The following is a 12,870-nucleotide window of genomic DNA, read 5'->3' as shown; positions in this document are numbered from 1 at the left end:
AAACAAATGAATATCTGCGCATTGATCAAACACATGACCATTTAATGTATTTAGTGCAAACATCCGTGTACTGCATACGATGCCCTAAAACTGATCTATCCAGTTGCAGATTTAAGAAAAAAATGGGAAGTAAATGTGTTTGCAGAGTGCAGTTGGTAGGAAATGCTATGCTCGTTCATTTGTGCACTTGATTCATTTGCTTTCATTGCACATTTTCGGTTGAAATTTTAAACACAATATAGTTACGCAGCTATCCACTTGTTCTTAATTTCTTTACGGCTTGCCAACATATTATGCCTATTATAAGCACTGTTTGTGTTTCTATTACCAGTATAAACAATCTTTTTGACTAGTCAATAGCTGAGTCTTGGATATTGCTGTTGTAGGCAAGATCCCCAATACTGATACAGCTGTGAGCCAGAGTCCTATTGTAACTCTGTAAGGACCTCATTCTTATATATTTACTTGGGATCTGGTTCTTATGCGATGATAGTACTTTCGAGTTTCGACAACAGACAAACAAGAAGCCACTTGTGTGAAAAACTTATTATCGTCACGCTAAAGCTCTTCAAGTGCTTATGATGTTAAGGCTGCCAATTCCAGCATTCAGGGTTGCTCTGACATCCAATGCGTGTGTGGACGTGAGTACTTCACATGTGATGCACCGTAAATGCAACAGACAGGCAAGCATGGACTACCAATAATCATTGCATGAACACTGACCTCCCTCAAAATGATGGAATCGTGTTCTGTCCCTGACAATAACTAACCGGTTATAAACACCAGAAAACACCTTCGTGAAATTGTGGCAGTCTACACAAACACGAAGATTCTTTGCAAGTCTTATTGGTCTGCGTTGCGGCGTGACAAGAAGAGCAAAAGCAATTGCCAGCTTCTCACTGTGATAGGTGAGGACACTTTCCTTCCCCTCTGAATCCAAATCATGCAACTCTGATGACACATTTGGAACATAGCCAGCAATCCTTAAATGCCTGTTTATCTCATTGAGTTTTTCATAAATCTCCACCTTTCTTGGATGTGTATCATCATCTGCAATGAACTCATGAACCTCACCGTTAAGCTCTACAGTAGTGCAGCCAGGAGTAGTTTGTATTCCTTTGTCCTTCATTAACTTCCTGACTTCTGCTACCTTCTTCCAATCCCCCACTGCTGCATAAGTGTTCAACAACAGAACATAATCCCCAGCTTGCTGCGCTTTCAGTTCAATTAGATGACTGATCACGCGCTCCCCAAGATCAACATGACCATGAATTCGGCAAGCACCAAGAAGAGTCCGCCAAATTGTCGCATCTGGTGCAACCCTCATCTCTTTGCTCACAAGCTCGTATGCCTCATCAAGCAAGCCAGAGCGGCCCATTAGGTCAACAATGCACCCGTAATGGCAAACATTTGGCTTCAATCGGTACTCATCTTGCATCATGTCAAAAAACCTGAAACCCTCATCGAGTAATCCGCTATGACTACATGCAGTGAACACACCAGTAAATGTTTGCTCATCAGGAGGAACATCCGATTTAATCATCTCCTCAAATGCTGCGATAGCATCCTTCCCAAAGCCATTTGCTGCCAACCCCGAGATCATCACACTCCATGTGACCACACTTTTCCGAGGAGTCTCACAAAACACCTGGTATGCCTTCTCGACACACCCACACCTCGAGTACATCGCGATCAAAGAGTTGCGCACCTTCAACTCGCCCCCATAACCATGCTCCTCCGCATACACCCAAACCTTCTCCCCGAAATCGAGTGCACCCAGGCTTGTGCATGCCTGGAGGAGCAGAATGCAGGTGACCTCATCCGGCTCCGCCTCACTCTCCCTGCCCCTCATCTCCTCAAAAATCTTCAGAGCGTCCTTTGTCCGCCGGTTCCTCGCATAAGAGGTGATTAAAACGTTCCATGCGACCGTGTCCCTCACCGGCATTTCGTCAAACAGCTTCCGCGCGCCGCCCCCGTCACCGCAATCAGCATAGCTCCTCATCAGCGAGGTAGCCAGAAGGGCGTCGCTGAGGTGCCCCTCGACCACGACGTTGGCGTGGAGCTGGCGCGAATGGGCGAGTGTGCAGCGGGGCTTGAGGAGGATGGCCAGGGTGAAGGCGTTCCCGCGGCGGCCGAGCGCGCGCATGCGGCGGAGGAAGCGGAGCGCGTCATGGGGATCGGAGAGGGCGCGGAGGATGGAGTTGCAGCGGAAGGTGGAGGGGAGGGAGGCCGGGGTGAGGTGGTGGTCGAGGACGGCGAGCGTGCGCGGGGACGAGAGGGAGGCGGCCGCTAGGGAGAGGAAGGAGGAGGCGGCGGCGGCGGGGGAGAGGGCGAGGAGGCCCGTGCGGAGGAGGTGCGCGTGGAGCTGGAGGAAGCGGCGAGCGGGGAGGGGCGATACGGAGGCGAGGAGTGCGGCGGCGACGGAGGAGGAGGTCGGGGTGGGGCGGGGAGCGCGCGCGAGATGCGACGCTGATGCCATGGCCCGAGGAGAGGAACGGGCGCGAGCGTGGAGGCCAGAGTTTGCTTTGAATCTCGCGTGGCATGGTGAAGTTTCTGGTGGCGTGCCATCTTCTATACCGCCGGGGCACGCCGCCGGATCTGAGCCATTGATCACGCGAGGTCAACATTTTTTTCCTGTCAACAAACGACCTAGGACATGCACAATGTCTTAACCATCTCGTAGCATAGCCACGTCAGCGAAATATTAGACCAGAAAGAATGTATGCCGTCTCTTCTATAAGAGATGGTTTTTTACATATTTATTGGTGAAATATATATCACTTCTAAGATATCTAAATTTTGTGAAACCATATAGACACCTAACACATAGCATATCTTATGTGTCATCATCGTCTATATGTTTAGATACAAGTTAATGGATGGTCTAATAAGAGATGCTATTGTTATATATGTCTTTATGCATATAAGAGCAGAGACGGACCCGTATGGTAGGGTGAGGCATCTGCTCGACGTATGTCTACAGGAGGAAGAACGTAGTCATGAAGAGCTAAACTGTAATAGGCATGTTTAAGATAGTGTGGATCAGTAATGGCCCCATAGTCAACTTGTGAGAGCATGTGGTTTGTCTATGCCCAAAAATTGTAGCAGCCTAACTACCCAAGGCTACATGCCGCTGGCCGCCTCCTTTCTAGTTTAGGTTCTCGCTGCATCTCCCCTCGCTCTCGTTCAGAACTGCTTTCGTTCGATATCAGGGTCAAGATGGACAAACCCTTTGTGATAGCGGTGCCACACCCACACACCGCACAGGCGTGTAGCCGCCAAGCAGCTCCAATCTCTGGTGCTTCATAGTCAGTCGAGGCCTACCATCTCCTAAGCTCAAATGCTGGGTGCGCCGTTGATGCATGTGCCTTCTTCAATGGAGGCAGAGAGGGGGGGGGGGGGGAGGGAGGGGGATGACTAGCGCTGCTGCAAGGCGCGATGGTAGCAAAGGGCAACATGCCAACCACCAGAGCTAGACACAACAACGCTCCAACGAGTCCAACAGCGGGAATGGCCGTGGTTTAGCGGCCAGCACAATCGTGGTACATCGGTGGACGCCGACGCCGGCCAAGGTTGAGGTAAGTTGTGCCCTCATCTAAATTTTAGGTGCGTCTTGCCACTGTGCAAAAGAAGATTATGCACGTTTGGTTCTTATCCGACTAGTTTCTCTAAAAGATGAGTAAGCTCACGAGCCAGGGCCTCCTTAGTAAGGATATTCTCGCATGGTAGTGAGGTTAACCAAGTGAGCCAAGTTGGAATAGTTCTCACCTCTCGGTTAGCATTAGGTGAAGGTTTGTTAGCCTTCAATTTTGTAAGAAATGTTTAGTTTTTAGTTGTAATTGCGGTAGTGTTGTTACGTGGGGTTTATGAATTAAACAAAGACAACAAGAAAAAGTGACTAGAGACATTAACATGTGGGAAGGTGGCGATATACCATCCATGTTGTGACATCAAGATCACCTAGTGTAAAGTTTAGAGGTTCCTAATTCTTGTCTTGTTGATTTTAACTCATGTTTGTTACAATACTTTCATATGTGATGTGGTCATTTCTGATCAACATGCTTTGATTTGTTGTTTGTCACTTAAATATCCCAATAGCATTGTTTGGAATGAAAGAATCATAATATCTCTTACATCTTTGCCTCTTTGGAGACACTGATACAACGAGATATATTGCGTTCTGGTACTTATTTTCTTACCATTCAGTACGCTGGTTTACACTTAAACAGTTAAGACCACTTCCAACCATATTCCTTTTATTTCGTTCCTTTCATGTTTCCTCTCCTCGTTCTCATTCCCTTTATTTTCTGAAATCTCCAACAGTTTCTCTTCGAAGGGATTTGTGAAAGGAAAGGAGAGAGAATTTCGTCTTGGAGGGAATGACATTGAGAATCTCTTCGTGACGAGAACTGTAAAGGGAAACCGTTGGACCGCTGAAAGGAACGAAAATCCTTTCACGAAGGTGTCCGCGAAGGGACCCCTTAGGGTGATCTAATGAAGCAACTATTTCCTTTTCACTTTTCAGCAAATTGCTAACCAATCCAATCTTTTGTTTGCTTAACCAACGAAATCCTTTAACGAAATAGAAAATATGAGGAAAGGACATGGATGCTACGTTGGACTAGTGTTGGGACTCGGGCCAAGCTGTGCCATGCCGTGGCCAGTCGTTTCTCATGTCACATCGTGCTATGCTCACTAGGCACGATAGATTGATTGTGTCGTGTTGTGTCGGTACGAGTCAACTCTAGAAAGGTTCAAGCATGGCCCTTGGCACACCCGTGTCATCGTCGTGCCCTGCTCTATATCGCTTGACAATACTTACATATTTATCTCTTACCATCTCATATTTGTGTCTCTCATATTCACACATGTTCTATATCATCTAACAATGCTTATATATTTATCTCTTATAATCTCATATTTGTATCCCTTATACTCACATATCTCTCTTAGTGTCTCATATTTTGTATTAGAGAGATTAAAGTATAAGCACGCGAAAATGATCATACAAATTGTATCATGTAAGCCATCATGTAATGCCGGCACACCCACGATGCTAAGGTCCTAGGCACGACACGACCGTCGTGTTCGTATTGTACCGATATGACTCAAAATTTTCCATATCATATCATACTTTGAATCATGCCAAAACTCATACCGTAAATAGATTGAAAATGACACGACCTAAGTCTCAGCTCTACGAGCCTATTTAGATAGGCTATGGTTTCAAAACTTCTGTCTAGTTAAGTAAACGATCGTGGTTGTTGAATTTTGATTTTTATAATAAATTTTTAGCTTCTCAGCCTACCTAAAAGTTAGAGTATGCTTATCAGCTTTTAGTTTATTTTAGTCATAACCGTTTTCTTGTTAGCTAAAAATCACTAAAAACTAAGATAAAAACCAATCATTTAAATAACTTCTGATTTTTTTAGAAAAAGGTGAAAAAATCCATCCAAACGGAGGAAGTTGGACGGCCAATGGACGTTCCTCCAACCGGGGAAGTGGACGCCCGCGACAACCCCTCGTGTGCAGCCACCTGTATCCATCTCGAACGGTGGTATTACCTCCACTGCTCGCCACACCCGGGCCCCCACGCTCGCCCCCTGCACCGGATCCCACCACCACACTTACGGCGGCGCGCCGGCACCCATCTCGCCGCCGACGCGCCGCGCCCCGCGCCTCCGAACGAACCGCTTGGGCCGATCCCCCCCGACCGATGCGCCGCCCCAATGCCCGCGCCGAGCCGCCGGAACAAACCCTAGCTCCTCCTGTCCCCACGGGCACCAAGATGGGCGCCCAGCGGCGACGACCCAGCTCCCGCCGGCGCCTCGCCGGCGCCCTCGCGATCCTCACCGCTACCGCTCTCGCTCTTGTCCTGCTGGCCCGCTCGCCGCCCCCCAGCTACGGCGTCGTCATCGACGCCGGCAGCACCGGGAGCCGCGTCCACGTCATCGCCTACCGCGCTGCGGCGGGCCGGGACGCGCTACCGCGGCTGGACTGGGCGCGCACGGACTCGCTGAAGGCGACCCCTGGGTTGTCGTCCTTCGCGGCTGACCCCCGCGGCGCGGGGCTGTCCCTGGCTCCGCTTGTGGAGTTCGCCCGGCGCCGGGTGCCGCGGCGGAGCTGGGCGGACACCGAGGTGCGGCTCATGGCCACGGCCGGGCTCCGTCTGCTCGATGCCGCGGTGGCAGAGTCCGTCCTGGAGTCGTGCAGGGACGTGCTTCGGCAGTCCGGGTTCCGGTTTCAGGACGAATGGGCTACCGTGATCTCAGGCATGTTACATAGAAGTGTGGAATTGCTCATTTTGAATGCATGTTGTGGAAGTGTCTGGAACTGGATTCAAGTGATTGCGTTCCATTGATCTGTATGATCAGATGTAAATCTGTTGAAGTGGGGCACTTGCATTTGATAGATTACTATAGTTGGATGGAGTTGTGTTAAATGGGGTAGTTTGTGATAGAATGATAAGTCCAATTGAATTCGTTGTTTTTGCTAAGGTGATCAACAAGTACTTGAAATGCTGTGCAGGAGCTGAGGAAGGGATATATGCTTGGGTTGCAGCAAACTATGCACTGGGTACTCTAGGCGGTGATTCACAAGACACTACTGGGATAATTGAGCTTGGTGGGGCTTCTGTTCAGGTTTCGTGAATCACTTTCTCACATTAAGGAATCAATCCTCTTTCAGTTAAAGATTATGGAATATTTACTGTTTCGCTACTTCTGATTGATTAGGTTACATTCGTTACGGGTGAGCCTTTGCCTCCGGAGTTCGCTCATGTGGTTAAGTTTGGTGATGTCACATATAATCTGTACAGCCACAGCTTTTTGCATCTTGGTCAGGTGAGTTGTGTGCATAAATATTGGTTTCTTGTCCATCCACCATTGTCTGATATAAGCATTCTCTTAATTTGTCTATGCAAAGTTTCGAACAAGTATATCACAAGACTGGCGATAAACATATGCCGGGAGGATAGCCGGGTGGTATCAGTTGCTAGGGATGAGAGATTAGACTATAGATGAGAGACTTAGAATATTGAGGGAGACTTAGATTAATTCTTCTCTTCTTGATTACAATAATGTGTGGTTGCGTCTTTATATAGAGAGGAGAAATTACAATCCTAGATCAGTTCCAACTCCAAACTTATTCTGAACAAATTACCTCGAATCCTAACCACCAAACTTATCACCTAATTAAATCCAACTCTTACTAAACTTATATCCTAGCTTGATCTCATGCCATGGTGCTCCTCGGGCTGGCTGGCCACCATGATATTACACCAATCCTTTTGAGCAACTCGTCCTCGAGCTGCAGGGTGGCGGCTACGGTTGCAGTCCCAACAGCCCCCATGTTGACAAAAGGTGTATCCCATGCTGTCTTTTGCGCAAAATGCCAGCAGCGGGGCTGCAGATGGTGTGGCAACAACGCGATGATCGTGGATGAAGTTAGGAGCACAACTAGCTCGCGCAGACCTTAGTGTCTTGCTGTTGTTGTTGGAACATCTCATTGAAGAGATGGTGGGTGCCTTGGTGTCGAGGGCGGTGTCTGTGCTTGAAGCAACATCAGCAGCATGCATGTTGTGGTCGGTGACGGTGGTAACCACTAGTGGTGACACGTTAGCTACGCTGGCGGCACCATTGCCATCACTTGGGCATATCGTCGAACACTTGGCGGGCAGGTCTGTGCTGATAATGGTCTCCGTGCTTGACACAGTCGCAACAGAGGTGTCACCTGTGATCGGCATGCTTTCCACACCCTCCCCTTCTCGAGTCTTGTCACACGATCCATGAGCCCCGTCACCGCGCGAGTGACGTCTACCAAGAGTTCTTAATGTCGCCCAGGGTGCTGTTGACGATGGTAAAGCCCTCCTGGAACTCCTACAACATCTCTTCCTGCACGGCGAGAAGCGCCTTGAACTGCTCGTTCGCAGCATCAGAAGCCATGATCCCTGATACCAAATTCTTATGATCTGAGGATCATAAGGGGACAAACACCCACCGAGAGGATAGCCGGGCGGTGTCAGTTACTATGGATGAGAGATTAGACTATAGATGAGAGAGACTTAAAATATTAGGGGAGACGTAGATTAATTCTTCTCTTCTTGATTACAATGATGTGTAGCTGCCCCGTTATATAGAGAGGGGAAATCACAATCCTACATTAATTCCAACTCCTAACTTATATCCTACCGAATTTATCTCTAAGCAGTCCTAATTCAATCTGACTCCTAACTTATCTCCTACCAAACTTATTCTATACAAATCACCTTGAATCCTAACATATCGAACTTATCTCCTAATTAAATCCAACTCTTACTAAACTATCTCCTTGCTTGATCTACTGCCGTGGTGCTCCTTGGGCTGGCTGGCCGCCATGACACTTATCCACTATCCACTCTATGTTCCGTTAAGCACCCCCTTGCTGTTATTTTGTAAGTTCTTACTACTATCTCTCATTCTATGTGCAGAATGTAGCGTATGAATCACTCCATGACTTGCTCAGCTCACCTGGCCTTAAATCAAGTAAGTCACTTGGTTCAATGCATTTGTACTTTCTAATGAAAGATAACCCAAGCACACATCTGTATAAATTAAACTTCATTCGATTATAAGACTTGATTATAGGCAGGAACATTTTCAGTAGGATCATGCTTATTTTCCCTTGTCGTATTCTTTCTGTGTCCATGTGTTATGAGTTTTTGTTTTGCCCTCCGATACATATATGTTAGACCAAAAGCTGTGGGAACCATAACTCTAGCGTAATTCTTCAGCTGTCACACCTAAACTAATTTGATCATGCAGTGGCCACACATTTAATTTCCAAAGCGAAGTACAAAGATCCTTGTACTCCAAGGGGATTTACACACGTGGCAGGATCAATTCTTCCTGCTAGTGTTCTTGAGCCAAAGAATGAGTACAGACCTTTTGCTCATGCTGTGGGTAACTTCTCCGAGTGTAGATCTGCAGCGCGGACACTATTACAAAAAGGAAAAGGTAGCCTTTTGCTCTTATACCTCATATAGTTATCATTTTCCGTTTTCTTCTCTTTTTTTTCCAGTAATACTTCCATTTTATTTGGTTAAGAATATCTATTTGCTGAATTCCATGGGGAACAATAAGAGAAATCTGCATTGAAGAGAGACTGTTTACTATAGATGAAGGCCTACACAACTTACAAGATATAGGCTGCATATGGTTCAGGATTAAAATTAACTTACAGGATAGAGCCTTCATGATTTAAGGTTAGCTTAACCTACCATTTGTGTTTGGCAACAAGGTTTAGTTGGCTAAAATGTTACTATTTGGCCAGATTAGGTGGGTTTAGCAGTAGAAAAAAAAATCTGATGGGTTAATTATTTTGGATTAGCCTATTCCATCTTTTGGGTGGTTAGCTTAATTGAGAAATTTGGACCAGATTACATCAACTCTTGCTAACCTACAGGTATTTGGTGGGTTGAACCCCTAATCGACCCCTTAATTGTGTAATCGTGTACTAAATCCAACCATAATATTTCAAGGAGTACACTAAAACATACATGTTTTTAATGCAGAATAAAAGTTCTCCACACTATAGCATTACTGATAAGGTTTTTAATTATGGATGCATTGGTGTGTTACCGTGTGCGGCTAAGGAGTTGTCAACTAAACTCATTTGCTAATGTTGATGCCTTCTAGTTACAGAAACTGCAATATTATTTGCTTTAAACAATTCAATACTTCAGTGGATGTAGTTTTTGGTGCAGTTTCTCATTCTCAATTTATTTCACAGTGCAATAAAAGTTACTGATCTCTCTTTGCAGAGGAATGCACGTATCATGAATGTCGTCTTGGTGCTGTATTTGTACCAGAGCTGGAAGGGAAATTCTTAGCAACAGAAAACTTTTACCATACTTCGAAGGTCCCTCCCTTCCTCCCTCCCTCTGGCTGTCTGCCCGCCTGTGTGCACAAATATGGTTTGGGGTCTTCCAGAAAGATGAATTTGGTACACAACATAATGCAGGCAAAAGGGCAGGAGTTATACAATTTTTTTTTTGGTCATAGTTCTCTTTACCTTTTTCTCTTTACCTTTGGCTGTCTTTGGTACGAAATTTACTTTGGATGTTTGATTGCTCAACAGTTCTTTGGGCTGCACTCAAAGTCCTTCCTTTCTGATCTGATGCTGGCTGGGGAGAAATTTTGCCATGGGGATTGGTCAAAGATTAAGAAGAAGTACAGTTCTTTCGACGAGGGGGATCTGCTTCTTTTTTGCTTCTCCTCAGCATATATTATCGCTTTATTACATGATACTCTAAAAATGCCAATGGAAGATAAGAGGTGAACCCTTTTCCACAGTTCTATTTGTTATTTTAAACTTGGATATTTACATGAGTTATGTTTCAGGATTGACGTTGTGAATCAAGTCCGGGGTGTGCCCGTTGACTGGGCATTGGGTGTTTTCATTGTGCAGAAGTCACTAAACCGGGCAGAGTACTCAGATCCGTCAGTTTCATATCTAAACAGCTATGACTCTTCTGGCTTGGTTCCACTTCTGTTCATTAGTACTGTGGTTGTATTTACAGCATGCTCCATCCTGAAGTGGAGAAGACCTCAGCTGAAGACGATATACGACATGGAGAAAGGCCGGTACATCATAACCAGGGTCAGCCGATGAGCCTTGCGCGTCGTCGCTGGGAATGGGTGTTCCTGCAACGGAGTACCAGTGATTGTGTATGTAGATTTTCCTAAAGTGATTTTTACTCGGTGAACAATCACGCATCAGCACGTTATGTTGCAGAATTAACCTTCTGAGTTTCAGCAGCCCCTTGTGTATGATAGATTGATGCGGGTTGCGCGGCATTCGTGCACGATCGATCAATGATGTATTGTTCTCAAAATGTTGTTGATGTAATTATACAATTTTGTGCAGTGAAAGTCGTCAGGTATACCGACTGACATTTTCCATCTTGTGGACTTTGTGGTATGGTACCTACCGGATCCTTGCAACTACATTCAGGCCTCATGATCGAGTGTGTTTCAAAGTTTCCTTATGCCTAGTGATGCACGTGGGGGCTGCCCTGCTTCCGCAGCAGCCGCAAGCACGCCACCGCAAAGCAAAGCATCCTTGCGGGCTTCGCAGCAGCCCGCTAAAGCGCCGCATGACTTGCGGTTGGCCACATACGAGGTGATCCTATAGTTATGTCACAGCATATCGTAATTCTATTTCGTCCTTGCCTTCTCTAAATCTCTCTTTCCCGAACAAGAACCCAACAAGGCGAGGTGATCTCTCTGTTTCATGGCTGCTTGCTGCTCACGGACCGATTCGTTCCATTCCCGCCAGAGGGGGCAGAGACGCAGCTTGCGTGGACGAGGGGGGCGCCGGTGGCTGGAGCGTGGACAACAGGGGCAGCGGCGACGGGAGCATGGACGACGGCGGTGGCGCCGGACGCGGTAGCCAGAAGACCCCGGCGGCTGGGGCTTGCCGTGCCATGCATCGATGGCCTCCGCAGTAGCTCCGCTCCTCGAGTTGAGGCTTTTTTTTTTAAATAAAGGGATGTATGTCATTAAGCATATGAAATGTTTCTCTCTGCGTTTTGCAATACATTTAGCCGAATATTATTACATAGGTTTGCTATTGTATGTTTCGTCCACACGATAGCACAACAACATAAATATAGAGTAGAGGTTTAACAAATAGCATGTTTCCATCCTAAACACTTATTCTATTGCGAAAACTTCAACCAAACTTGACGAAGATGTTCATTGTCGTTGTCTCCGGAAGTTAGCATGCATGGTGCATTGTAACTCATATCTCTTCCTTTTGAAGTAGCGACCAAAATCTGATCCAGTACATGGCCATGTATATAACCTACATAGAAGTATTAGTTGTTGCTCCATCAAAAACAATATTATTTCGAGTAAGCCAAATAGCCCAACACATAGCAGTAGTTCTTGCCAAAATTTGTTTCTTAAGGCTATTCCCTATTCCACTAAGCCAAGGTCCAAACATATGTTGAGCACTAGTCGGAGGGTTTAGTCCAAATGAAGCTTGAATAATTCGCCAGATAAACTTAGCATAATTGCGATCGAAGAAAAGATATTGGACAGTTTCATTAGAACTACAAAAGCAACACTTTCCATCCCGTTGCCAATTTCTCTTAACTAAGTTATCTTTTGTAAGAATTACCTCTCTACATAAATACCATAGGAAAATCTTAATCTTAAGTGGAATTTTTAGTCTCCATATTAAGTGACCATTACCTATGTAGTTGGCATTAATAGCTGCCCTATACATCGAATTAACTGAGAAAAGACCAATATTATGTAAATCCCATACAAACATATCCTGGCCATTATTTAGTTAAATAGCATGGACTCTATCTTGCAAACTTTGCCAAGCTAACAATTTATCTCCCACCAAAGATCTTCTAAAGTCTAAGTTAGGAGGCTCATAACTAAGCACATCCGATACTGTAGCTTATTTTCTGTTTGCAATATTACATAAAGTAGGATGTCTGGTGTCTCTTGCTTTCTTGCGGCGCCGTTGGTTCCCGCGATTCTACTGGCAAAAACCGCTCTGACGAGGCGGGCTAATTCTTGACTGTGGGCTCGCGGTACATGGTTAGCGGTGTGGCCCACCCTACTTGCACCCTTAATTATGCGACTATATGATTGCCTAGAAGTCTTGACAAGTTTTACAATTTTGTTTTACTAGGTTTCAGGAAATAACATGAATCCTGACATATTCATAACTTGTTAAACTAGGTTCACAAATTATTGCCAAAATTTCAAAATTGTTGAGTCAAATTTCAAAAAATCTTGATAGATGTTGACAATTAATAAAGTAAGTTATACAAATACTTATTTAAAATATGGATATATGGTCACAAACTAT

The 12,870-nt window shown here is 45.7% G+C and overlaps 2 protein-coding genes across 4 annotated transcripts; one reads left to right on the top strand and one right to left on the bottom strand.

Moving 5' to 3' along the window:
* Window positions 1–242: 242 nt before the first annotated feature.
* LOC133894743 (pentatricopeptide repeat-containing protein At3g47530) lies at window positions 243–2,537 on the bottom strand. Its single transcript, XM_062334907.1, has one exon. The coding sequence runs from the start codon at window positions 2,477–2,479 to the stop codon at window positions 695–697; it is 1,785 nt and encodes a 594-aa protein (XP_062190891.1). The 5' UTR covers window positions 2,480–2,537; the 3' UTR covers window positions 243–694.
* Window positions 2,538–5,508: 2,971 nt separating this feature from the next.
* On the top strand, window positions 5,509–10,940 carry LOC133895517 (probable apyrase 6). Of its 3 annotated transcripts, none has more exons than XM_062335910.1 (9): window positions 5,509–6,272; window positions 6,529–6,641; window positions 6,735–6,842; window positions 8,468–8,522; window positions 8,802–8,993; window positions 9,800–9,897; window positions 10,117–10,313; window positions 10,380–10,466; window positions 10,559–10,940. In XM_062335910.1, the coding sequence occupies exons 1-9, from the start codon at window positions 5,717–5,719 to the stop codon at window positions 10,722–10,724; spliced, it is 1,572 nt and encodes a 523-aa protein (XP_062191894.1). In that variant the 5' UTR covers window positions 5,509–5,716; the 3' UTR covers window positions 10,725–10,940. The 3 variants fall into 3 exon arrangements, with proteins under 3 accessions (XP_062191894.1, XP_062191893.1, XP_062191892.1); XM_062335909.1 differs by having other exon boundaries at window positions 5,511–6,272; window positions 10,380–10,478; XM_062335908.1 differs by having other exon boundaries at window positions 5,511–6,272; window positions 10,380–10,940.
* Window positions 10,941–12,870: the final 1,930 nt, after the last annotated feature.

Source organism: Phragmites australis, chromosome 16 (assembly GCF_958298935.1).
Source record: "Phragmites australis chromosome 16, lpPhrAust1.1, whole genome shotgun sequence".
In the NCBI taxonomy this organism is placed as follows: domain Eukaryota; kingdom Viridiplantae; phylum Streptophyta; class Magnoliopsida; order Poales; family Poaceae; genus Phragmites; species Phragmites australis.
Note: the sequence above shows the minus strand (reverse complement) of the source record. Positions and strands in the feature narration are given on the sequence as shown.

Coding starts and splice junctions, on each gene's coding strand:
- LOC133894743 (XM_062334907.1), bottom strand. CDS start 2,479: ATGGCATCAGCGTCGCATCTCGCGCGCGCTCCCCGCCCCACCCCGACC.
- LOC133895517 (XM_062335908.1), top strand. CDS start 5,717: ATGCGCCGCCCCAATGCCCGCGCCGAGCCGCCGGAACAAACCCTAGCT. Junction 6,273..6,528: donor ATGGGCTACCGTGATCTCAG/GCATGTTACATA, acceptor AATGCTGTGCAG/GAGCTGAGGAAGGGATATAT. Junction 6,642..6,734: donor TTGGTGGGGCTTCTGTTCAG/GTTTCGTGAATC, acceptor CTGATTGATTAG/GTTACATTCGTTACGGGTGA.